Source organism: Cucumis melo, chromosome 2 (assembly GCF_025177605.1).
Source record: "Cucumis melo cultivar AY chromosome 2, USDA_Cmelo_AY_1.0, whole genome shotgun sequence".
Taxonomy (NCBI): Eukaryota; Viridiplantae; Streptophyta; class Magnoliopsida; order Cucurbitales; family Cucurbitaceae; genus Cucumis; species Cucumis melo.
This window is the reverse complement of record NC_066858.1, coordinates 16159622-16186477: the sequence shown is the minus strand read 5'-3', so window position 1 is coordinate 16186477 and position 26856 is coordinate 16159622. Positions and strand designations below refer to the sequence as shown.

The 26856-nt window shown below is 33.8% G+C and overlaps 3 protein-coding genes across 5 annotated transcripts; 1 reads left to right on the top strand and 2 right to left on the bottom strand.

The window, feature by feature from the left end:
* The first annotated feature begins 11590 nt into the window (after nt 1-11590).
* LOC103502735 (uncharacterized) lies at nt 11591-16781 on the top strand. Its single transcript, XM_008466790.3, has 10 exons — nt 11591-11980; nt 12614-12702; nt 13428-13542; nt 14778-14814; nt 14988-15057; nt 15300-15404; nt 15579-15729; nt 15820-15902; nt 16253-16346; nt 16444-16781. Exons 2-10 carry the CDS (start codon nt 12672-12674, stop codon nt 16514-16516), a joined length of 759 nt encoding a protein of 252 aa, XP_008465012.1. The 5' UTR covers nt 11591-11980; nt 12614-12671; the 3' UTR covers nt 16517-16781.
* A 186-nt stretch (nt 16782-16967) lies between these two features.
* On the bottom strand, nt 16968-20052 carry LOC103502736 (deSI-like protein At4g17486). Of its 2 annotated transcripts, none has more exons than XM_008466792.3 (4): nt 19257-20052; nt 18204-18491; nt 17559-17639; nt 16968-17416 (listed from the first exon to the last, which is right to left on the bottom strand). In XM_008466792.3, the coding sequence occupies exons 1-4, from the start codon at nt 19408-19410 to the stop codon at nt 17277-17279; spliced, it is 663 nt and encodes a 220-aa protein (XP_008465014.1). In that variant the 5' UTR covers nt 19411-20052; the 3' UTR covers nt 16968-17276. The 2 variants fall into 2 exon arrangements, with proteins under 2 accessions (XP_008465014.1, XP_016903303.1); XM_017047814.2 differs by having other exon boundaries at nt 16968-17481; nt 19257-19987.
* Nucleotides 20053-21607: 1555 nt separating this feature from the next.
* LOC103502737 (uncharacterized) lies at nt 21608-24434 on the bottom strand. 2 transcript variants are annotated; one of them, XM_008466794.3, is made up of 2 exons: nt 24258-24434; nt 21608-22967 (listed from the first exon to the last, which is right to left on the bottom strand). In XM_008466794.3, exon 2 carries the CDS (start codon nt 22927-22929, stop codon nt 21907-21909), a length of 1023 nt encoding a protein of 340 aa, XP_008465016.1. In that variant the 5' UTR covers nt 22930-22967; nt 24258-24434; the 3' UTR covers nt 21608-21906. The 2 variants fall into 2 exon arrangements, with proteins under 2 accessions (XP_008465016.1, XP_008465015.1); XM_008466793.3 differs by having other exon boundaries at nt 21608-22977; nt 24258-24433.
* Nucleotides 24435-26856: the final 2422 nt, after the last annotated feature.

Below are 26856 nucleotides of genomic sequence, written 5' to 3'. Positions count from 1 at the left end.
GAAATATTCTTTCCAACTTACGGTATGATTATGATATCTGCTTGCAATATGTCCAAATCACTTACTCTTATCGTTCTGACGCACAAGTCACGAAAAACTACATATTTCGGTAATAGCGGTATACACGTTTTTCGATAAGATTGCTCGAACACAATAGGTAGTAGTCGATGTAATAAAACATGACAATCCTGTGTTTTGGGAATTGATATTTTCCACTCTTTCATTCACACATCGTGAAATATTAGAAACAAATCCATCGAAAAACTTAACTGATTTCAAGAACTTGCAAAACTCAACTCGCTCGCTGATAGTCAATGTGTAGCTTGCGTGGGGTTTTACCAATCTATTATAAACTTTTATAAGGTATAAACCCTTTCTTATCTTAAGATCTTGTAGGTCCAACCGAGCATTCGTGGTATCTTTCATTTTTCCTTCGTTTTTCCTTTCATATTTAACAAGGTACCAACCAAATTGTTGCAAACATTCTTCTTAATATGCATTATGTCAAGTTTGTGACGTAACAGTAGTCTCGACCAATAAGAAATTAAAAAAAAATCTTTATCCAATTAAGAGCTCTATTTCTTTTCTTATTTTTTATTGAAGGATGTTTATGTTGGAATTTATATTCTAAAACTTGTAGTTTGTAGTTAATACTATATTATATTCAATAAAGTAGTTATTGAGGACTTATTAGTAAAAATAGAATACTATAATCTTGAATCCAATTAACTAACATCTCGAGGCTATCTAGTGTAGACTTGAACTTTATATAGAGACATAAATGTGGATCAAGTTCGAGTTTATAGCCCAAACGATCTATAGTATATGAATAAAGTTGGATGCCTTATTCCAAGGACGCTATTGATGTGACTCGCTCTACAGTTAGTACAAACGATGTGATCCTGAATCATTTATGTAGAGACATGGGAGTTAGGACATCCTATGTAAAATGTTTGCATAAGACTGGAACCATGGAATAACAACTTTTAAATTATAACACCATTGACTATATGAACTGACTATTTCAATTATGATGATCTAGGTAACTTAATTTAAATCTTGAGCTAACTTTGAACTTCTGTTCAAAAGACATTATCTTTAAATCTGCATAGTTGAGGGTAACCCAATGACGCTGGCCCAATAAGTCTCCTATTTCAGAGATAAGACTGGGTGGATGGCTAGGGACATAAGGTACAAGACATAATTCATTCTTACCCATTTTAGGATTAGTAGATAGGTTGTTCCCCTTAAAGACTGAATCCAAGTCTTGAACAAGGGATCCAACCCTCTCATTGGCCCAAAAGGAAGTCGTTTTATAGGTTGGATCTTAAACCAATTATTTAATAGTGGATTAGTGGATCTTAAGGAACAAGATGTAGTCTCGGGGTAAAACGGTATTTTAACACAGTCAAGGTTATGAGCAACCTGTGAAGGATTAACTTACTTATCATTGTTATATCAAATGGACACAAATATATCTATAGTGAGGGGAGTGCAACTACAAGACTTTAATGGAATGACCTGTTAGTTAACGAATGTTGATTAGCTCGGTCTAAAAGGGTTTAGCCAGTTAATCTCGGATTATTAGAGCCTATGATCTATACGTCCATTAGGTTCCCCTGCTAGCTCATATGGAATTAACTTAGAACAATATGTTAGAATAATTTGAATTGTTCGAATTAGGTAGAGAGAGAAGTTGACGAATATATGTGATATAGTCATTAATTATAGAGCTTTATGTTTAAATGTAATTTAAATATTAAAATATGAATACATATTCATATTTCGAAAGCTTGAAATTGATGGAAATGGTCAAAGTTGTAAAAAGTCAAAGTGTTGACTTTTGACTTTGAAAAGTCAAACTTCACTTTGACCGGCTTTATATTCAAATGTGATTTAAATTTTGAAAAAAAAAAAATGAATGCTGATTCATGCTTGGGAGGTCGAAATTAGTCGAGAAGGACAAAATGATAAAAAGTCAAAATGTTAACTTTTGACTTTGACTTAAATTGTCAAATGACCATATTGTCCTTGCACTAGTTAGTAGAAAAATCCAACATTTTGTTGGATAATCCCATTAACACTTAGTGAGATAAGTGGCTACATGAGATGTAAACACCTAGTCCACTAAGTTTCACTAATGTTTAGTAGATTATTAGGTGTCGAGATTTAATAAACTAATTACATGCAATTTTGCATGTAATTAGTTTATTTAAAGGATTTTTTTTTCAAATTTTTGAAAAATTTTTGGAAAAATTTTGATTTTATGAATTTCAAAATTAAAGAAAAGAAAAAAAAAATTTCTTACCTAAATCTCAACAAATTTGACTTTTTTTCCATCCCTCTCTCAATATTCTTCACTTAGTGGGTTCCACAACCTAGTTCTAAGTCCGAAGAATAGCGGGCCAACACTAGTGGTAGTCCCAGATTCATGATCGTGAGGAGATATTGAAAAGTCGAGAAAAGCTTCAAAGGTAAGTATTTCTCTTAACCCTAATTAATGTAATTAAGGTTGTTATTAAGCGTGCTAACTTATAAATTAGATTAGATGCATTTAGAGTAATTTTTCGATCCATTCTTCCATTGCTTATGTCTCATTTTTTCCATTAGTTTACTCATAACTGGAAAGTCCTACTAATTTAATTGTTTCAATATTTCATGCCTATTCATTATCATTGGAGGAGTCCTACGCTCTTTCTTTCCATCGTGTAGCCTACTTTTATGACACATGTGGTTCTCTGGAAGATAGCGTTGATGTCCCATGAAAGATATTCTACCTCTTATCTCAAACAACAATCTATCACCTATGTATATGGGACATGCCTGATACCTCTTCGTACTCCATCCTAATAGGTCATTGTACACCAGAAAGTCACTAATCGTCTACAACAAGGCTGCATATAGCTGAAAGAACTGATCGATAAGAGAATCATACTTACACACCCCAAAATTCCATAACTCTTTTAGTTCATCAATCAATGGTTGGAGATAAACATCGATTTTCCTACCAGGAGAACTAGGACCAGGTATGAACAATGACATGAAAAAAATTTATCTTTTTAATGCATTTTCAAGGTGGCAAATTATAAGGAATTAACACAACAGGCCAGATACTGTACGAGGTACTCGTATGATCAAATGGATTAAGTTCATTTGAAGTTAACCCCAAATTTACGTTTCGTGGATCAAAAGCAAAATTAGGAAATTCACAATCAAAGTGCTTCCATCCCTCAACATCAGCTAGATGTCTCAACACATCATCTGTTTCAACACGTTTATCCCTATGCCATCTCATGTTAGCAGACCCTTCTTGCGAGATAAACAAACACTATAATCTCGGTATCAACGAAAAGTGGCACAATATCTTATGCAAACATTTTTTTCCTCTGTTATGATTAACCTTGTATCGAGCCTCACCACATGTAGGACAATGTTGTAAATCGACAAAACTCTTTCCAGTACAATACACAGTCGTACTCGTTATTATGGTGCATTAGCGAAGCTCCATCGTAAATTAGGACAAATTAATTATGGCGGTGGCATGTATCCCCGACGCTATGCTTTATGCATCAGAGATGACAACGGGAATAAGGATCATTCCCGATGCTATTATGGTGTGTCGGGAAAGGTGGAGCATTCTCGACGTCTTCGTGATACGTCAGGAGATCCCTTATAAATTTATTTCAGTTCTGTGAATCACAGAACCGAAACGAAAGAGTAAGAAAGAAATGGAGAAACGAAAACAAACCATTTCGTCGCTGTGCCATATCACCGTTGCCCTCACCGTCGTCTGCCGCCATAAATTGAAGTAAGTTTAAAATTGTTAATTTTTAGATTTAGGGTTGATAGTTTATGGTTTTCTAAAAAAAAAATTATTTTATGATTTTGTTTTGGAATAATTTTTTTTGTTAAATGTATTTTTGTATTGAATGTGTGTTGTATTTTTGTGTTGAATGTGTGTTGAGTTAAAAGTTTCAATTAATGTTGTCGAACTGAAATTTGAAGAGGGTGGGGGTTTAAATTTTGAAAGGGGAGTTTATGGTTGAATTGAAAATTTAAAGGGGGGTGAATTTAAATTTTGAATGAAGGGTTTAGGGTTGAATTTAAATTTTGAAATGTGTGTGTGTGGGGGGGGGGGGGGGGAGGGGATTAATTGAAAATTTGAAGTGGGGGAGGCTAAATAGAAATTTTGAAGGGGGTGGGGGGTTTGAATTGAAAATGTAATGTGTTAAGATTTGTTTTGGCTATCCTACGGTTATAGTAGCCTGTTTGTGTTGAATAACTTTATTGTTGATTTGGGATGACTATCCTATAGTTATGGTAGTCATCCACTCTCTGAGGATGAGATATGCGATCAGGTGTTGGGTAGACGGTCAGGCTACTCAAAAGGTCTTGGTTGGGGACCCAAGCCGAAGGCCCGCAAGACGACGAGTGCGAGTAGTTCCACGACGTCATGTTCTCAGTCGGCTACAGAAAGAGAGATTCAAATACAAGATAAACTTGATCAAGCTTTGGAACGGATTAAATTGCAAGATAGAAATTATCAAGCGTTAACTTCAGAAATGGAACAAATGCGAAAGCTGATACATGACATGACTCGGACACAACAAGGACCACCATATGATCCTTAGTTTTGCGGTACGTATATATGTTCCCATTATTCTTAAGTTTTTGCAATTATAATATATAGCGATGCTATAGATATACTAAACTTAGCTACTTTTATATCGTTGTAGGACCCGCGATGTAGAATGACGCGTATGAGCCTCGTTAGGAGACGTATGACTTTGTTCGCGCTTTTTTGTATTATGAATACTATATTTTTTGTATCATGAACGCTATTAGGTTTATTGAACTTCTTCGTATTACGAATATTAAATATTTTCTTTTTGAATTTATGTTTGTATTTCGTAATTTATTAATTTATATTACATTTGCTTTAATTTAATCCAAAACGAATGTCATTACAAAAATTGAGAACTTGTTTGGACAAAATATTTTAGAAAAAAAAATTAAAATTACATACTTAAAAAAAATTACATATAAAAAGGAATTCCCAACACAACATAACGTTGGGAATAGGATGTATACGACACGTCAGGGATAGTTCTCCCGACCCATGTCCAACGTCAGATAAGGAAACGTCGGGAGATGTAATTTCCGACGCCATGACATGCGTCGGCATAAGGGACGTTGGGATAGTTATTACTGACGAGGTGAGATGCGTCGGCAAAATGTGCGTTGGGAGAGTTATTCCCGATGCCTTATTGGTCACGTGTTGGGAATCCTTCTCCCGATGCATTTCTTCCGACGTGTGTCCCGACGCAGTAAACGACGTATGGATATCGTTTTTCGATGTTTTTTCACTTGTTCTAACGTTGCTGTGCGTCGGGAGTCCCCCCCCGTCTCTCGTAGTGGGACTTGTTACTCCAACCGTTGAGAACCTTGACTCAATGGAAAACTTATTCCTAAGTTTCATCAAACCCTTACATATCGTTAAAGCCCCTAAAACATAAACATGTTTGATTAAAAGTATATTCCTCAGCTCACATCCTAAACTTACTCTCCTAAATAAACAATCTCACAAACTTTTCACTAAAGCTAACTTTAAACTACAGAGGCTACCATAATTGCAGGATAGCCACCACAACCTAATTTAACCACAAACAACTTCAATCTTTGCATACTACCCACCCCTTCCAACAACGCTACTTTACAAGCTACCCTACCACAACTTCAAGCCCTCAGAAATACTAACAAATTCAAAACTAAATTGATACAAAAAGACTACTATAATTGTCGTCTCAAATTAACAATAAATGATTTCAAAATTACTAATAAATAAACAACTAAAATTGAACTAAAGACTACTATAACTGCAGAATAGCCAAAATGAATCTCAACCACAAATTACAGAATTTTAAAATAATAACCCTCTCTTCAAATTTTCAATCACCCCCCCCCCCCCCCCTTAAATTTTCAACCCTAATCTGTCAAATTTTTAGTTTCAAACCCTCCACCCCCTTCTTATAACCAATTAATCCCCTCTCACCCCCTTTAAAAGTTCAATTCAATCCTCAATTCAAATTCAATTCAACCTCCCCCCTCTCAAAATTTCATCATCAACCCTCCCTCTCTAATTCTCAACTTATCCCCTTCAAACATTCAATTAAACCTCCTCCCCCTCAAACTTTCAAATTTTCAACCCACATTCAAAATTTCAACTTCAAAAACCAAAATATATTCTTAAACGTACAATATACTAAAACTAATTCATCATTGAAATCATAAACTAATTTCAAAAACCAAAACTCTAAACATATTAACCTAATCTAACCTAAGCAAAACTAATATTAAAGGGTTTGAAACTTACTGAATAAAGATGAGTGGTGGCAGTGGCGCGTCGGCGAGGGGCACGACGGCGACGGAAGGAAGAAGCGGCGGGGGTCTCCTTTCTCTCTTCATTTCTTCTATTCCCTTTCCTCTTTTTTCGGTTATGTGAATTATAGAATTGAAACGAGTATATATAAGGAAACTTCCGACGCACCACGAAAACGTTGAGAGTTCCCTTTGACCCCGATGCCATTAGTCAATCATCGGGAATAGCCATCAATATGTCCAGTGAATCACTAGTGGCATCAGGAATTATTAGTCCCATTCCCGACGCCATGCATGAGGTGTCGAAAATAGTGATCTGACATAATTAATGTTCGAATATTTTTCGACGGTTGATGCATGACGTTAGAAATGGTTTAACTATTCCCGATGCATGACAAGTACCGTTAGGAACAAAGGTGTCCATTCCCAACACCATGCATGGGACGTCAGGAGAAGATATATATATTTTTTAATTTCGAACTGTTCCAGTGCCTTAGATGCAGACGTTGGAAATGGTGTCTTGTTTTTCGATGTCCCGTTCATGGCATCGGAAAAATGTAATATTAAAATAATGTATTCACTGTTTCCCGATGTGTGCAAAACAACGTTGGGAAAAGTTGTCTGTCCTAAAGTGCTTTCTTCCGACGCCATTTTTTGTGTTAAGAACCTCCCGATTTCTTGCAGTGACTTTTAGCAGTGACGTTATACATACCTCTATATTCAAACTCAGCACTTCATGAAAATACACTCATCCGTAGGACATCTCTCCAGCTTTTCTGATGAAAATCTAACCATTAGATCTAGGATTAGTTCTTTTAGTTTATGATTAATTTAATTATGTTTAGTCATTTCGGCTTTTAGTATTTTGCTTATTGTGGGCCTTATTGACTTTCCTAGTCCATGTTATTCTAACCTAGTTTATATTTCCTTGCTCAAAGAACCTTTTTGGACATTAACAATGAAAATACATTGATAAATCTGTATTTCTAGCCAAGTCTATACAGATTTCTTCATTATCTCTATAAATTGTTCTTGTCTCTATATCTAGTGATGTGGTTGGCTAAGATTGTGTGTATAGAATTGCAAGTGATATACATGATTAATCTATAATTGAGTAGGAAATCAAAAGTAGCCTATCATCTTATGGACTAGGTATTTATCTCATAGAAATTTTAATCCAATCAATTTTCAATTTATTGCAATTAAAACCTAGTCATTAAAAACCATCGTAGTTACTTATCAAGAAGTGACTTTAAAAGAAAAATTGATCGGTTCTTTGTAGACCGACCCGATTGCTATCTTAATACTATAGAATTAGAGTAGAAAACGGAACAAATAATTAATTGAATCGAAAGCTTTCAACTTTGGATTTGTAACTAATCCTCTCTCAAACAAGCTGAAATGTGCCTTCCAACACTCCCAACACATATCACTTGAAATTTTATTTTAAGTTATTTATTTATTTTATCTTGAAAATAAAAGGATAGGTTGTCAGAAAAATTGGGTATTAATGATCTGTTTATGAAATTGAAATACAAATATTGGTTATCATATTGAACATAATATTAAAAGAAAGAACATTTACAAGTTGGACCTGAATTATGTTGGTGGATTCATTGGCTGTTGATAGTGAAACTTATGTTTGTTGGAGTCATTGTTTTCCTTATTAGGTTTCTTGACCATGCCTCCCCATGGGGAAGCTCCCCACCCAGTGTTTTCTTTTTTCGATCTATTGTTCTAAAAAAAATTGCACATTCAAGGACAAAATTAATGCTCAGGATTGTTATTGAAAGTTGAGTCACATACGGACATAGTTCAATTTAATCGTGTAAATTAAATTAAATTTATTTGTTTATAACTTTAAATTGGATTGAAACAGTCAAATTAAGATAGATGTTGTTTCATGTATAAATCTAATATGCATGTAAGTTAAATTTGTTATTTTTTCAATTTGAAGGAGTTATGTTCGATTTTAGTCCCATAATCATCTAAATTGAGTTAAATTTGACAAATGTTTCAACCTTTGTATTTATTTGATTTTCTTTTGTATTTCGGAAAGATAGTAAACTGGAGTGTTCAAATTACCCGACAACCTGGACTACCCAACTCAAATTGTAAGGGTCAACCCAAATTATAAGAGTTGGGTTTTGAATCTTTTATGTTTTTTATCTTTTTTTTTCGGGTTGGGTTTGGGTTACACTTTTAAAAATCTGGATTGACCTAATCCGACCCAATTTTCTTATATTATTAAAATATATATTACAACCTATAAATATTATAATTCATGCATATTATCATGAAATCATAAAATTGTCAAAAATAGGCCAATTTTGGAGGGGTTGATGACTTTTAAGATTGAGTTTGAAAAAAAGAGTTTTAGGACAAATTGAGTGTGAAAGGTCAATTTTGTCCTTAGTGAAAAATTTCTTTTCTACTTAACCAAAAAGACAACATAAAAAAGCCATTTGATATTTGATTCTTGCTCTCCCGCCTGAGAATCCTTCTTCTTCAACACGTCTGGAATGTCAACGATGAGGCAACGACAATAGTGAACGTCTGGAAGGTCGGCAACGATGAGACAATTTTCCATTTTCGCATTTTAATTAATTTATCCTTTGTTCTTGTCATTTTCCCCATTCTTCAGTGACCTCCATTTCAAACTCATTTTCTCTTTCCACCTTTTTCAAGGTCTTTCTCATTCCCATCTTCGGTGATCTCCATTTTTACCTACCCTTTTCCCCACCTCCTCATTCCCTTTCTCCACCATTTTCCTCTATTTATTATGAAATTTGGAAGTTATGTTGATCGGTTGTGGTGGTATTGTTGAGTTAAAATAATTTGTTGTGGGCACCATGTGTTTGTTAAAAGTCCTAAAAGAAGCAGTTGTTGGACATTTATAGAATTTTCATTTATGGTTTCACTAGTTTAGGCTTGGTCATCACTGAAGTCTTGGTAGGCTATCCATGTGGTTATGGAGCTATTCTATTGCTCTTTATTTGTGTGGGATTTTATATCTTTTTTGTCGATGAATGTTGGTTTTGTGTTAAACGGGATGACTTACTAAATTTATTATTCGTTGATTATAACAATTTGTCTATTTTCTATATGTTGGTTGGCCATACTTTTGCCTTTTGAGATGAGAAAAATATGTCTGGGATGAAAATCAAGCTTTCTTGTGCTACTTGCACTCAAAACTACCGATATTTTTTTTAAATGATCGTGTAGGAATTTAAACGATCGTATAGAAAGTTAGCCAATCGTGCAAGAATTAAACGATCGTTTGAAGGTAGAAAGTTAAATGATCGCGTAAGAGGGCAAACAATCGTTTAGAAAACTAAACAATCATGTAAGAGGTTGAACGATCGTATAGATAGCTAAACAATCGTATAGGAGGTTGTAGGGTAAACAATTGTGATAACATTTCCTTCACAACTAAACATAATTATAATTAATTCCTAGACATCTTATTCTCATGCATTATGTCCCCAGACATAATTTTGTTTTAATTTAAATGATTTGTTCAAAATCATTATCATTCTTTTTCATTAAGTTTTGAAGGAGTGTTTTGTTAAATGATCGTGTAGGAAGTTAAACAATCATTTGAAAAGTTAGCCGAAAGGTAGAAAACTAAACGATCCTGTAAGAGGGTAAATGATCTTATAGAAAGCTAAACTGCGTAAGAGGGTAAATGATTGCATAATGAGTTGGTGCCAAATTTGTTAGATAAAGACTAGATTCTTTGCTAGTTAGTGTCGGGGTAAATAATTGGTGTTCCAATTATGGACCAACACTCCTATGAATTGAATTTTGTTGCAAAATTTGTACATAAACCAGTTGAATTTGTAATAAATATCATGGAATGATATCATTGTAAATTTTGGACTTATGAGTCGATCTGAAGAACATATATACTATTATATATTAATTATTAATTTATGTATTTGAAATCTAGGTTTCTTTGTGATTAATTTCATGTCCAGCTTCCAATTTTCTATGGAAGATAGGTTCCAATTTATGTTTTTATGGACACAAATTCCACTTTAGGTATAGATTCTGCATTAATTTAAGTCTGTAAATTTTTAAATTTGGTATTTTTTTTTAATATTAGATCAATAACTAAAACTAACTCTTACCACAAACTCTCATCCAAGCTGGCTTTTTTGCATTAATTTGGGTTGTAATTAATTTGAAAACTGCATATTTTTTAACAGCAAAATTTTTTTAATAGTAGATTTATTTAGCAGATTTTTCTTTTCAAATAGCAAAATTTATAAACCCGTAGTCCACTTTACATAGGTCACCTCAAATAATTGTATTATAAACACATAAAATATACTTTATAATTTTTATTTGATTCTTCGACCACACTTGTCTTTGGTGACTACAGATTAGAAAAGAAAAAAAAAAGCAGGACCAAAGGAACCCCATAAAATATGTTGTTGATGTTTGTGAGACACAAGTCCTTAAAATATGTTGCAATTTACTTACAATTAGATATGTGCGAGATAATACATATGTATTTAAAAAGTTTCCTAAACATGTGTGACATAATATAATACTGAATTCGAGATTGTTGGATAAATTAAAGTGTAACTAAATGTCGTGTTGGATAAATTTTGTACATAAATAGATATTATCCATGTATATAATATGTGTGTATTAACCCCATATATAAATTTCAATGATTTCTTTTTGTATCTAATGTTACTAATTTCCCTAAAATCTCATGACATCAATATCTTTTGTTGTACATATGTTTTATAATTCATCAAACACATAACAACTTTTCCAACCACAGCATAAACCATAAGTAGTTAATTAAATGATTAAAATTTCAACACATCAACAATTATCTAAATTTGGACAAATTTGAGAAAGCTATAGCTTTAAAATTTAAAAGTAAAATGAATACCACTCAACAAGGCAACTTAAAAACTCATTCAAGTTGGCTAATTTATTTGGAACATTACTAAAACGTTTGTGTTTGTCAGTTGTAAGACCAACATGTGAAGAGGTCAGAAATAATACATTGAAACAATTGTTTGTTTTTCATTTTCTTAAGAAAATTGGATATAAAGCGGCATGAATGGATAGGATATACCTACGCCAGATGGCGAAGATTGTGATGTGGCTTTGAAGAAGAAAGTAGAAAGGTCAACTGAAAGAAGAAGGGTTAGCACGTAGGTTGTTTGAGGGTCCCGATAAACCCAAAAGCAAGACTCATTTTATAACAAATTCAAGCATATCTTGACACCAATTATTCTAATTAAACTTCCTCCAGGTTGAATCGTTCATCAAAGATTAAAAAGTCTCAACCTTTCCTAACTTCGGGAGTACCCATCGCTGCAGCCATGGAAAATTAAACACAACAGGTGCGAACCGGGCGGGGCGGGGACAAAACGCACACAACCCTCGAAACAAAACTTTGAGAGAGAGAGAGAGAGAGAGAGAGAGAGAGAGAGAGAGAGAGAGAGAGAGAGAGAGAGAGAGAGAGAGAGAGAGAGAGAATCAATACAGCGACGACAGCAACAACGAAAACAAGATATAGCCCATAAACACACCCCACTTCAAACCCCTCTCTCCGGCTCCCCCCCCCACCTAGGTTCGTTTTACTTTCTTTCTCTCAAATCCTCAATGCCCTTTTTTATTTTTGACCCTCTAGATTCATTGTTTCTTCATGGGTCATTGATATTTTCCTGTTTTGATTCGTTTTCCTTCGTTTTTTTGAAATGGAATACATGATGGGAGCATTTTTTTTTCTTTTTCTGAATGTTTTTTTTCACTTGGTTTGTTGAATTTCTTTTGGGGGATGGGATGATTTGGTGATGGTGAGAACTGGTTTCTGAATCTTGGGTAGTGTTATGTTTGTGGGGTTTTTGAAGACACTGGTTTATTGTGGTTGCTCTTGGGCTGTAGTCACGGGAGAAACTTGTTGTAATTTTGTGGGGGTTGGTTTGAAATGTACGTATTTTTATGGTCTCTCATTGTTCATTCTTTCTTCCATGGAGGTTTGAAAGGGGACTGAATCCTGGAAATTTTTGTCAAAGGGATTAAAATGAGTTATACTTTCTCAAGTGAAGCGGGGGTCCTTACATTGTTTTTAACGACCTTTGTTATTGGATGATGTTTAACGAGATTTCGTCTTTGGATGGTTTTTTAATTCAGCAAGTTTCTCAAAATAATTTCAACAGTGTGTAGGTGGCTTATTGTGATTTATTTTCTTTATCCCCAGCAGGATCAATTCATAGTCAATCTCTTAAGGTGGAGGTTTACTTGGCTTTTGTATTGCGAATATGAGTTTTGCTGGCTCTTCTGTTGCTGCCGGTCAGTGTACTTGTCCCTCTGCATTCTCCTGCTGCTGATTAGTTTTTTTCTTTCTTTTTTTTCTTTTGATTTTTAGATGTTTTATTATATTGTATATCTCATTTTGGATTTATCTCCTTTACCATCCTTTGAGCCCTTAAACATTACTGTTTTATTCAACAAACGATCCTGTATTTCCTGTTTGTGGGGGTAGCTCTATATCATTCCAATTTTACGGGACGTCCCTGAAGGAAGAGCTTTTTGGAGACTTTCGCTCTTTTCTAGAGGACTTCCTGATGACTTTTTCTCTCCACGGGATAAGGGGAGAGTTTTGTGGCTGGCTTGTTGTTGTGCTATTTTGTGGGGCATGAAGGTCGAGTGGAATGGCAGATTTTTAAGAGGTGTCGAGAGGTCTTTATTCTTTAGAAGAGCTGTAGGAGAGATCAAGGTTTATTGCATCTTTATGAGTGTTTGCTATTTATTCTTCTTCTTCTTTATTGTAATTATCAGCTTAGTTTCATTCTTTTAGATTGGAGACCTTTCCTCTCTTGTGGTTTCTTTCTTTGCTTTTGGTTTTGCTTTTACTACTTTTCTATGGTCTTCTCTATTCTTTCATCTTTCTCGATGAAAACTCTGTCTTTAAAAAAATGATGGGAGTAACTAGCCTCTATGTTGGCTTCACTTTAAGATATATTATTTTGTGGAAGTTGAGGTATTTTGCTTGAGCATGTCGTGGTCACTTTCAGGTGGTAGAGCTGCCAAAAAGGCAATTGAGTTTGGTAAAACCTACGTAGTTAGGCCGAAGGGAAAACACCAAGCTACCGTTGTCTGGCTTCATGGTCTTGGTGATAATGGCTCAAGGTTCTCTTTCTTCTGTTTCTGTTCTTTTCTTCTTCTTTTAAATTTTTTGCCTATAGCATAAATTCATCTCCCTGGTTCATCTGCATGTGGATCATTCAGTTAGTCATTTAATTACATAATTTCATTTATATGCATTCAAGTTTCATCTTTTCTTGTCTTGGTCTTCACTGACAATTTTTCTTCGAGACTATAATATTTGACCTTTCTATATCGAATGTCAATAAACCTAAAAGCTTAGCTAATGATTGTGAAAAATTGAATATTATATCAACGCTCTAGCATTTCTTTCTTACTTGCGGGTGAAAGTTTTTCGAAGGCCCAACAAGTGAAATTCCCTATTAATTAGGGAGAAAATGACTTTATAGGGTTCAATTCGAACTCAAGACCTTTTGTTTTGATACCATGTTAAACACTAATAAACCTGAAAGCTTGAATCAATGATTATGGTAAATTTAATGTTATATCAACACTCTGACATGGATCATGTTGTCCCTCGTCTTCCTAAACCCACCTAAACTCTAAACCCCGTCTAACCTTTTTCTCATTTTGTGTTTCCAATTCAAAGATTGTTTACTCCTATACAAAATCATAGACCCCTTCTAAAGAAATTGAATTCCCGTTGTCTTCTCTGATTTTGTTAGTGTGATTTGACAAATGTTCAGTTGTTACAAGAACAGACCTTTTAAAGTTCCATATCCTCTTTCTTTCCAAGTCACCTATATGTTGTACAATACGCTCTCTGGGTTGGAGTCCACGGGCAGAGGGAGGGATCATCTTTCATCGTTCCTCAGCAATTGTTTATGTACAAACTCCTAGACAACTTATTTTGGCCATAAATCCATGCAGATTATTCTGTTACTTGCAGAAATTGGGGAATGGTGTGATTGAGTTGTTTCCTCAGTTGGAAGTATTATATTATTATTGTCGAATTGGCTTCATTATCTGACCTTTTATCTGTCTATCAAAAGCTAACTTTGTGAAACTTTTATCATAGCTGTATATATCTTAGCTTTTTAACCACTTTTCAGTATGATTCATGAGACTGCTAAGGATACTTCTCCTGGTAGATTTTTAGTTGTAACTTTTATCTGATAGACTTCCTAGTTATGAGTATCCTTAGGATAATACCTTTGAAAAATATAATGGGAAACGTGAAATGTACTATTTTGTTATAAACCTTGCCATTTTATTCAGTAGAATGTCATGTTTAGAATTGTTTCGATTTTGTTTTACAGCTGGTCGCAACTATTGGAGACGCTTCCTTTACCAAATGTAAGAATATTAAGCTTATCAAAGTATTCAGAAGCATCTATTTCCAAATTTTTTCTATAATTTCTTCTCAGTCCCCTTTCGTTTTGCAACTTTTTTTTAAAATAGATGGAAAAATTCATTGCTATAAGATGAAATCGTTTATTTAGTTTATAAACTTGGAGTTTCTGATGCAGATTAAATGGATATGTCCGACTGCACCTACTCGACCAATAGCTTTATTTGGTGGCTTTCCATCCACTGCATGTAAGCTTACTGAAATCCCTTTTTCTTTATATCAGATCACTCAACCCGGATCTCTTGTTATTTATGTATTTTACGATAGCAAGGGCATCAAGACTGTTATCCTAAATGCTCTCCTATGAACTATCTCCTTGCTCTTATATTTGAAGCAAAAGCTTTATTGAAAGAAGCAAAACTCGCTTGGACCAACATATATTACAACAGTGTGAAACAAAAGTAACAGTGAGATGTTCTTTTTAAACCAGGGTTTGATGTAGAAGATCTTTCAGAAAATGGTCCAGATGATTTAGAGGGTTTGGATGCTTCAGCCGCACATGTTGCATATTTGTTATCAACAGAGCCAGCGGACAGTATGTGTCTCTTGCAATTAATGTCTACCTATCATTGATCCAACGCTTTCTTTCAATCCTAAGATAGAGTTTCAATAGCATTTTAAGTGATTAGACTACTTTAACTCCTATTTCTTTTGCCTCTGCCATTGATTGTTGGTATAATTCTGCTGTAATCTTTATTCTTTCCTACAGTTAAGCTTGGTGTAGGAGGTTTCAGTATGGGAGCGGCTACTGCACTTTACTCTGCAACCTGCCACGCAGTGGGAAAATACGGGAATGGAAATCCTTATCCCGCCAATCTGAGTGCAGTTGTTGGGCTTAGTGGCTGGCTTCCATGTTCAAAGTTGTTTTCTTAATTTTGTCATCTGGACAACCTTTGATCCTTTTACAATCAATATGAGTTTCATTTAATGAGTTATCATGGTGATTCCAGGACTTTGAAAACCAAGATGGAAGAGAAGAAAGCCAGTAATATTGGAGCAGGATCCTTGCCTATTTTGCTATGCCATGGAAAAGGTATAATTTATAAGTTTATAATTGTTCTGCAGAAGATGGTTATTTTTCTTACAGATCCTCTGTTCTATGGTTGGGCTGAGTCTTACTATACAAATTTCAGCTTGTTGTGTGTCTATATGGCTTATACTTCCACTTTAATTATGGTTATATGAACATAAGATGATGGGCATTAATATTAATTTATCTTCGACTGCAGAATTGAATTCGAGAAAAGGAGAAAATAGAGTTTACGAAAATAGTTTTCTTATTACTTTTGTATGAACTTCTAAGGCTCAGCTAAATGCACATTGCACAACTTGGTTTCAAAGATGTTGGATTCTGATAATGGTTTGGTGTGAAACTCATTGCAGTTGATGATGTGGTTCTTTATAAATTTGGAGAGAAATCTTCAGAGGCATTACTTTCAAGTGGATTTAAAGATGTTACGTTCAAATCCTACAGCAGGTATGTTACGTGAGGCCTTAAAGTTCTCAACCTTGTGTGTGTTTCCTTTCTGAATTGAGGAACTAAGTGTCAATATGGGTTCATGTTTCGTTTGTAGCCTTGGCCACTATACAGTGCCTGAAGAGATGGATGAGGTCTGTGCTTGGTTAACTTCAAAGTTGGGGCTATAGAGGGAGGGGAGGAGGGCAGATGCTCTTCAAATTGCACAATTTTTAACCTTGCTGTTTAGACATTCTTTGACCTACAGTTGATTGGGAACAAATTTGGTGCGATATTATTATATTCCTTTTAGACCTTATATTGGATATGGTTTTTACACCAAGATTGAATCCTTTTGGTGAACTGCAGAGATACCCTGACATGGAATTGGGATGGCCTAATCATACACTTGATTGTTACTGTTTATAATATCATTCCCTCTATGTTTTTGCTTGATGTTTTCATTTTGATATTCCTCAAGATAAAAGGTTCGTCTAGAAATTGGAATTTCTGTATTGGCAACCAAAATGATATTTGGTACTTCAGAGTAAACTTTGCCTGAAAATATAAGACTTTTTATCAAACTATTTTGGCATGTTTCCAAAGGTAAATTATTCACTGATTAATGTTATAGCATAATACTAAGTAACAATGTTGTGATATAATATGATATAGAAACTCAATATCTAAGAATTGTTTTGCAAACTGAGACAAAAGTCTCATCATTTCTAAGGATATGGAAATGAAACAACATACAAATTGATCTCTAGACTTTCCTGGGTCGATTAAAGCTCGAAAGTATCAACAGCTACTTAATGAAAAACAAACAATCTATTTCCAACCATTTGATACAAAGAAGCGAAACAGATATTACTTTTGCAATCGAGACAGGTTTATAGAGCGCTTGGGATGAGATTTGTAAGCAATAAAAGAGACTGTCTGCCTGCTCCTTCAGTTGTGAGATTCTTTGACAAAAGCAACGTCGGTAGCCCCAGGCGATAGTGTCAGCAGCCGCCTCTCCTCATCGTCATCGACTTCTGCCGACACTTGCCGAGTGCTGAGTGACAGAGACTCGGAGATGCATTCTTCCTCTGGAGGAAACAAACCCCAAATGGTAATGCTAATAACAGCATACTTCGTTGGATTCAAGTTTTAACTACATACGTTTTTATCAGACGAGCAAGTTTGAAATCAATTCAAGAAGGCATAAACGTCAAGTAAAAGAACACAAACCTGAGTATTCGTGGAACTCGGGCAATTGTTTGACCGTAGTTACTTGAAGACTTTCAGGAAGCAAACAACTGCACAAAGCACCTGAAGTTTTCGCCAGAAGAACAAGTTAGCAGAATTCACTTTCACTCGTGCAGATGAATGGAGAGACCTAGCTTGACATCTAACTGGCGATATCCATAAACGTGCTTAAGTAAAGGTTATTACAGTGAACTAACATAATCCATTCTATATTTCCATAAGAGTAAAGACTGAAAATGAATCAATGAAGTGAAACAAACCATTATCATTGGAGTTACAGCTTGTAATATATAAGATAGTTTCATAACATAGAAGTACAACATACATAGAAGTACAAACATTTCTGCCATTTTTAAATAAAATATTTGGAAGGCAAATGAATTCAACCAGAGTTGTAATTGCAGACATCTTCTTTTAAGCAGAAAGTACGCAAGCGATACAGTTTTTATTTAAGATGTCAGATGAATGTATAAAGAAGTGGCTCTTTTAAAGGTCTTCTTCCACATTTCAATGGCAATATGTTATACGATAACGGCAAGGAATTTAATAAAAAGATGAATGCAAAAGGAAGTGAACAATGATCTACTGGATAGAGACCAAAAACCACTTAATTGTGAAAACTGTTACCCATCCGAGCAAGCCGATTAACCCATCCAGGTATCCTTTTCCCAGTCAATCTACATGCGACATCATCTGTGAAATGATTACAGTTCTTGGAAATAAGATGATATGTATCTCCATGATATTCAGAAGCAATAGTTTCAATAAACGTTCTGAATTCAGAGGGAGGCATATCAACATGTCCCAACGTGACAGAACATCGGTATATGAAACCCGGACAGCTCTTTGGTTCTACTTCAAAAACTCCACTAGCAGGAAAGTCGTGAGCTCCGAACCCATATTCTTTGCCATGGACTGTGTGCAGCATGAAAGACATTTGAATGAATTCACACAATATCAAGATAACATTGAATAAAGACTTCCAAGCCCATAATCTAGAATTTTCCATACAAACAGTTGCCTATCCAGTTTCAGCTTCAATCATATACCAATGCAACAAGTTAACAGCATATAAAGATCATACCAAAAGATCTCTCTTATCTCTAAATCATACACACACACATACACACACGCAAAGAAATCCAAGTGATTTTGTTTGTCTCAAAGGCATTGTCACTCAGATATTCAATGGCTAACAACGGAAGAAGAACAAGATCTAAAACAGTCAAAAAATCAAATCAAAGGTTGCGATCAGCCAGAAAATAGCCTACACTGTGAATTATTTGCCAACCCCGAACGTTCAAATATGCAATGACAATTACAAAAAAAGATTTTGCTACACCTCATTGATCGCAAATCAAGCATCTTCATACGAATATTCCAAATATCCACAACCAGCTTCTAACCAATCCAGGCTATGGAAGATCTTCTGAGTTAATTTGGATCCAAGAAAATAATTAACACAAGGTGCCTAAATTCAATTTTCTCTTGTTCCTATCCTAAAGTTTCGATTACTTTGCATCCTAAACAACACAAGTGAAAAAATCCAAACGAAAATGAACGTTTTCACTAATCTTTCTTCAGATACATTTTAACAAACACAAAGGGTGCACAAAATGCCAACCAAAATCAGAAAGAGATGTCATAAAGGGGAAGCGCAGAAACGGATATGGCAGTCACCTTCAATACCCGAATGAAAAATCCCAAAACCAAACCAATAGGAATAATTGTTGGCAGGGGTGAGATCATAAACGTTCAACACCACCTGGGTTTCGTACTTCTTGTTCCAATCTCCACTTTCGGGGGTCGTTTTCGAGGTGTTCTCAGCTCCCATCTTCAAAAAAATATACCGCAACAATAATATCTATCCCTGAAAGATCTCAAATGAATCTAAAAAGAAAAGAAAGACCTTTTTGGTTTCAATTTTCCTTTCCCTTTTCCTTCTCTGCCCATCGGAGAAAAAACATGAATCACTGAAAAGAGATTGATCTCCGGCGAGAAGGGAAAATAGAAAATTAAAAAAAAAAAAAAGCTTATGAGTTCGGAAGAAATATTATAAAAAGAAACATTGAATCAAATCAAAAATTAAAAAAAAGAAAAGAAAAGAAAAGAAAAGAAAAGAAAAGAAAGAAAAGAAAAGAAAAAAAGTGGCATTGAGAATTAGGATAAACGGAAAGGTGGGCTCCCAAACGTTCCATCTGGTGCCCTCCCCAAATATGGCTACCATCTTTCGACTCAAAGTACTGCCTTTTTTTAGTTTTTATCCCCATCTCTATTCTCCTTTCAAAGTTTCCATATCAATTTTCACTCAACTATGCTCTCGGAATTCGATCACATTTTTCTAGCTGAGTTATGTTTTCAAGAGATCCAAGTTTTGACATCAAAACTGATGATACATACTTTGCATTACTTGAGTTATGTTTTTTTTTTAGAAGCTATGATTTAGTTAGCAAGATTCCATTCTTAGGCTATATATATCTCGAGTCTCCTAACGTAGTTGATATATTATGTTATAGTGATCGAAAAATTCGCCGTTCAAATTCTTCATATGATTGTAATATATTTTAAAGATATAATTTTTTAGAAAGCGTTTTTACTAGGAGGAATATGAGTAAAAGTGGCTGCCCAAGACCAAACATTAGAAAAGAGTTGGATTCGAAGATAGTTGCTTGAAAGGAGATTGGGTTATTTGTGGGTATGATTCAATTTTGGTGAAATTTTGTTGGGTAGGAGTAGGACCATGGATCTTTAAGTTTAGAGCCACTTTCCTATTAATATAAATAAATAATGTAGAGTGGACAGGCCCCTAATTGCTTGCCCAAAATAATTGTTATTTGTTTTATTTATTTATGCAATTTATTAAAGTTGTTAGATGTGTAAGACATGATTTGTTTATAGGCATGTGACGTTCCTTGATTGGTGGGTAGGAATTAACTTTAAACATAGTGCCAGTTTTGTCCGGTCTAATCCTTAAAAAAAAAAAAAAAAACCAAAATTCAAACACAAACTCATTAGATTATGGTTTAACTCGAGATTAGAAAGTCGTGTTTGTATTTGATATATAGGATTATTTATTTTAAACTTTGTATTAGTAACGACATAGATGACTTATGAAATATACCTTTATATCTTTTGTACTACGCACTAAACATATGTGAAAAACTGCTTTAAGAATATTCTAATATTTAACTTATAAACTGACATGTAGTAATGCTGAGAAATGTGTTACTTGAGAATTTGGTTAATAATAATAATAATATGCTTTTCGTTTTTGTCATTAAAGAGAAAACATAGCTACTCATATTTTTGCAACTTTGACATCCCGTTAGAGATTTTGATATGGAAAGGGCATTTTGTAGATTGTTTTCTCTTTTGTAAGAATTAGGAGGTTTGGATGTAGTTCCAATCTAAAATAGAAAAAGAAAACTAACATAAGCTAAACACCACCTAAAAGAGCCTGGTGTACACATTACAAACTCAAGGAAGAGCCTTTATCAATATCGAAAATTCAAGTCAGAAGAGAATCAAACTACCGGTTCTCATGATATTTGAAAAAAAATGTCATAATACTTGACTAAGCAATTGTTCCGGTAGCATAATCCTCGTTTCAAGAGATCCTTTCCCCAGTTAATTTTCACGATTTTAATAACACAATGACATAATTCAATATAAGCAGACATTCTTTAAACCGATATCGTAAAGCTTATCTTGCACTTTCATACACCTTAGAGGCAAATTTAGCTACTTGATTGCATTCATATAGCTTAGAGTTGTAATGTGAATTATGTTTGATATGCTAGTTTACTTATTCAATCATATCAAGCTAGTAGTTTTGCAGTAACGATGGAACCTCTTTTAATGTTTGTTTCTTTGAAGCTGGATATCCATTTGGTTGTCATAGAAGATGGATGGTCCAAGAGCATTTGATTGAATTTACCACTTCCCCTGAGAAATCAAAGTAATTTTTATTGAAAATTGAATATATATATATATATATATAGAGAGAGAGAGAGAGAGAGAGAGAGAGAAACTAAGTTGAAACTGCAGCAATATATGTAGAGAGTACGAGGGCTGCCAAAGAAAGACATTAAAAGACTCGAGGTCCAGTAAATTACAAGATTCGAACCAGAAGCGAACCAGAATCAATGGAACACATGATGATAAAGGCAGCAAGAAACAACTTCCATCTTTCTTTCCGTTTGGGAGAACAAAAGGACAACAGAAGCAGTAACCAATTACTATCTGCTGCCGTACGCAGATTGAGCAAAACCTGCTTTGCCCAACCATCCTCAGTGCATGAGAATCAAAATAAAACCACGTACACTAAACATCAAGGTGCATTATCTGGAGTCGTTTGTCGCAGTACACGCTCATGGTGCCTCAATGGCCCTGATCCATCATCTGATGAGTCATTATCATCATCTCGAGAAGATGAACCTATTTCTCCATCATAACTCTCACCCCACAGTCGGGTTGTTCTCCTCCTAAAACTCGGTTGGCCTCTAGCTCTAGATACACTAGACCAACTGCTGCTCCTTCTACTGGATTCAGGTCTAAAAACTCGTATAAGGAAAAAAACTGTGAGCCAACCCCCATCATCAATGGGTAAAATACTATCATCAACTCTATCCTCTCCAAATGATGATTGCAGTGTGCTCAGAAGGTCTCCCAGGTCCCTTTGTCGCTCAAGCCGTCTCCAATTATGCTGCCGTTCAGGGTCTACTTCAGATGGACGCACAAGAGGATGCTCCTTCCTTGCATGCTTCCTAAGATCTGTATAGGTTCCACTGAAACTACATGTCTCACAGGAACAACTTCTTGATTTTGCATTCATGAACTGACGAGCATGGTCATCAACGACCCACTTTTTTATCTTCCCTCGGCATAAAGGGCATACCAGCTTTGGAGGCATCTGATTCTCACAAGATGAAGGGTGCACAGAAAGTTCAATCTCCTCACTTTGAACCTCTGGTGTATCATCAACCACGGGCTCAGATTCCATTGTTGGTGAAGAGTTCACTGTTGGGAGTTGAACGTCTTCTGGCACTGGCATTACTGTTGAAGTTTCTGAAAACAACTTGCAGAATTGATCTAGGCAATTTGAGTGGCGACGACTAGTATCACACATGTAAGGACGGCAACCCTTTTCATGGGACGAACATATGAGAAGAACTGCATTATGAGGATGTTCCATGCAGACAGGGCATCTAACTTCTTCCCACTCTCTCAAATTATCCTCACTTCCCAATGGCAGTTTAGGTGAAGATCGTATAGGACGGCTGGAGCTGCAACTGAATGGAGATGCTCTATACCTATCATGAGATGCAGAGCGATCTCTTCTCTCCTTTGGCATGATGAATCTTCTAAAATAGATAAAAGAGCTCTAAAGTGCTGAGCAATCCTAACCAGGCAATAGCAGAAAAAAACTGTAAGAGACCAATTCTAACTTCAGAAATTACATCCTATTTTCATAATACTATGTAAGTTATAGTCTATACATTTGAAACCCATACTTTGTGTTGTGTTATCATATGATTAAAATCAGTACAGGAATTTTGGACAAGGGCATAAGAAAAGGGAGCCTCCAAATATGCCCTTAATTACTAGATCATTACTTCTTAAAGTAAAACCAAAAGATTAGAGTGACCATCCTAAAAAAGTTTATAATATTGGAAAGAGAAAACATTGATAAAGCAGACTGCACAAGAACAAGTCGCATAGGAACAAGAGCTACAATCCAGCACTCTTTTATTTGTAGCAGACATGCTGATCACTGTAAATCAAGAAACCACTCTTTCCAAAACATGAAAAAAAACACGGAACAACATCTACAGAGTTGGTTGACAACAACAAAACGTAGTCAACAAAATTCCACATAGAGGATTACATAAACAACAGCCGTTCTCTCATTGCATCACAGTCAATTGAATAATACAAAATTGCATTTCAATACATGAATTCATCATCTTGCTGATTTTCCTGAAGAAACCAAGGTTGCAGGCTCTTAGCAACTACATTAGCAGCAGCCAGCAAACATTTGATAATGAATGTACGGCTTGCTGTATTACTTAGTTTTCTATGGCACACGTAATTCCGAAAAGGATGAAACTGAAACCAAATACTATATAACTGCAGAGATAAATGATTTCTCCGATGTCTACCTTCCCATATGAGGTACAACATTTAAATATTTTTTTAAAAAATAACAAAAACAAAAATTTTAAACAGAACAAACTAGTGCAATTGAGACCATAAAATCAATCCTATAAGCAAACTAATAGTTAACATCTTTCAATACAGTCACCCTTGTTCTCAGTGATTACAACAACACACAGTTGCAAGTAAAATATCAAACAGAGCGTTCCTCATTTCCAGAACAAAAAGTCGATATAAACTCAAAACAAATCAAACATCAAAACACAAGACCAATGAACCCTATACACAATCCAATAACCAGCCCCAGCCAAACGATAAACTCAAACATATACGCAATTTCACAACCACAAGTCCCCTAAAGCTCGTGTGAAGTCCACATAAATCGTCAAAACCCACAAACCCGGAAATTGAAAGGGGGAAAAGGGTAATCGGGGAGAAAAGATAAGGGAAAACAATCGATTGTGGAAAGGATCGGTGAGAGATAAAGAATCAAGAATCGGGGAGAGGGGAAGAGGAGAGAATTACCAAAGAGAAAAGGGATTAAAAGAAACGGAATCCAGAGAAGTTGTGAGTGAAGAGATAAATAATCTTATCGAATCGGGAAGAAGGAAGCAAGGAAAGAAAACGATGATGATGAATTGCTCAGACAATGGAAGCTCGATCTAGGGCAGCTTCTTCAGCAATAGCGAGAAAGAAGGGGCAGAGAGACTCCGAGGGCTATATATAAACAAATCGCTGCTTACATGGAACCCACGTGGATGATCTCAGTTCGCTAATGAATATGATTTTACCTTAATTTCTTTTTTTTATCAAATTACCAATTTAGTCATCGTATCTATTTGGTTTATAAAACGGAAAAAAAAGTATCTAATAAGTTTTTAAATTCTCAATCATTACATTTTTTTTTTATTTATATTTTTCTATTTTATGAAAATTCTTCTATTCTTAGTTTTTTTTTTTTTTAAATAATATTATTTTAATATTTATCGACAAAAATAATCTAGAGAAAATAGAATTGACAAAAAAAAAAAAAAAAAAAAAAAGTAAAATGGTAAATTTGATACAGACTTAAGAGTTGAGGCATGTACAATTTCACCACCTTCACACGCACCGCTAATCTCCACTAGCTCCCATCCTCGCAAGCTTCTTTCTTCATTTTCTTTCCTTTTCCTTTTTAATGTATATATAATTTTATCTGTATTGATTATTTAATATATCAATCTCCAATTTCCGATCTATGTTTCCTTATTAAAATTAACCTTACAATTTCAATTCCTATTTGATTATTTATTATTATTTATAATAAAATGAGGAAAAGTAAAAAATAACAAAAGTAAAAACTATTTACAAAATATTAAAAAAAAGTTAATTTAGTTTTCGTTCTTATAATAAATGAACTCACCGTACAAAATTTAAAATGAAGGAGATAAAAGTACAACCATACAAAATCGGATCGGAAGACGAAAAAATAAACGAAGTTTAGTTGAAATATTTAGATATTATATTTGTTAATTAAATTTAAAATACAACTTCTCAAATTGTATGTCATATACAACATAGATAGATAGAATCATTCATAAATGCAACCAAATGAATTAAATAAAAAAATTAAATAATTAATAGTATAAATATATAAGTTTTAATATTCATAATAAACATAGTCCAAAATATTTATAGTAAATAAATATATAAACTTTTGTATATATCTTTTATTTTAAATCGATGATAAAATCTAATTCATCCATAAATTTTGTTAAATTTTATGAATGAAAATAATTAAGAATTTAAAATATTTGTGAAATATTGTAGCATATTTTATTCCTCTAAATTTGTCTTTGTTTATTCTTTTCAATGTACCCTATTTTTTATTATGAAATTTTTTTCCATGATTTTATATAAATTTGAAGAAAAATAGTTAGATGTACTTTGAATACTGCTTATATTTATGTGTCTCTAATCTTTAATGGTGTTTTTATAGTATTTCATACAACAAATTCTTCTTACACCCGTGAATATTTTAATTTAATTTTTATGTTCTTGATAAGAATAGTATACACCAAAATATTGTTTTATCGTAAATTCACAGCTTACTAAACATAAAGATGAAAGATTATAAAAAAAAAATTGATTTTGAAGTCTATATACAATATTGTCAAAATAATATTTATGGTTAATTGGTCATTTTATTTCATTTTTAAAAAAATTGATTAATTAATTTTTAAAATGTTAATTATATTTAGAAATCTATAATAGAAAGAATGGAAAATTTAAGAATGTGTTAAATAAACAAATAAATAAATAGAGTATATGAACTCACACAAATTTTAAAGTAGAAAACTCAACTTGTAATTTAGGTTTATTCAGTAATCGTTTCGATTTTTTCTTTCAAAATTAAGTTTATATTCCTTTCATCTCTTACCGCCAAATTTCAATAAAAAATAAGTTCTAAAAGTAATCTTTTTAGGTTTTAAAATCTAGAATAATTTTTTAAAACATCGATAGAAAGTAAATAACAAATAAAAGAATTAAAAAAAAAGCAGGATATTTTTGGATTGATTTTTGAAGTGTTTAATTTTTAAAATAATTTATTTTAAGATAAATTGTGGTATTTGATATTAGTTTAAAATAATTTTTAGAAAAATGAGATTATGAAAATAAATCATTTTAGATAAAATACATTAAACCAAATTTTAGAATAAATGTCCATTTGGTGTTTAACGAGGAATCCCTCCCAAATATCTATTTTTCTTCGTCTATTTTTTCTTTTCTTTTTCCTATCTATTTTTCACTTCGTCATTTTTTTCATTTATTATTATTATTCTTAAATATTTTTAATATTTTATCAACGTTTTAAATATAGAGATTTGCTAATATTCTTTTCTCAACCACATCTACTTCGTTTTAGCATTTGTGAAAGAATTTTGAAGAAATCAATTAAGAACATGATCGTTCAGTTCGTGAAATGAAAATGAATGAAGAATGTGATCGAATTACACACTTTTTTTTCTAGTTGATATTATACTGTTTCAAAAAAATTATTGATCTTATTTATATTTTGCTGTTGGAAATCAATTTTTTTAGTTATGTATTTACATTTCAATATATTTGTACTTCTAAAATTGAA

Coding starts and splice junctions, on each gene's coding strand:
- LOC103502735 (XM_008466790.3), top strand. CDS start 12,672: ATGAGTTTTGCTGGCTCTTCTGTTGCTGCCG. Junction 13,543..14,777: donor CTTGGTGATAATGGCTCAAG/GTTCTCTTTCTT, acceptor TTTGTTTTACAG/CTGGTCGCAACTATTGGAGA. Junction 14,815..14,987: donor AGACGCTTCCTTTACCAAAT/GTAAGAATATTA, acceptor TTTCTGATGCAG/ATTAAATGGATATGTCCGAC.
- LOC103502736 (XM_008466792.3), bottom strand. CDS start 19,410: ATGGGAGCTGAGAACACCTCGAAAACGACCCCCGAAAGTGGAGATTGG. Junction 18,492..19,256: donor TTTTCATTCGGGTATTGAAG/GTGACTGCCATA, acceptor TGCTGCACACAG/TCCATGGCAAAGAATATGGG. Junction 17,417..17,558: donor CGAGTTCCACGAATACTCAG/GTTTGTGTTCTT, acceptor TGTTTCCTCCAG/AGGAAGAATGCATCTCCGAG.
- LOC103502737 (XM_008466794.3), bottom strand. CDS start 22,929: ATGCCAAAGGAGAGAAGAGATCGCTCTGCATCTCATGATAGGTATAGA.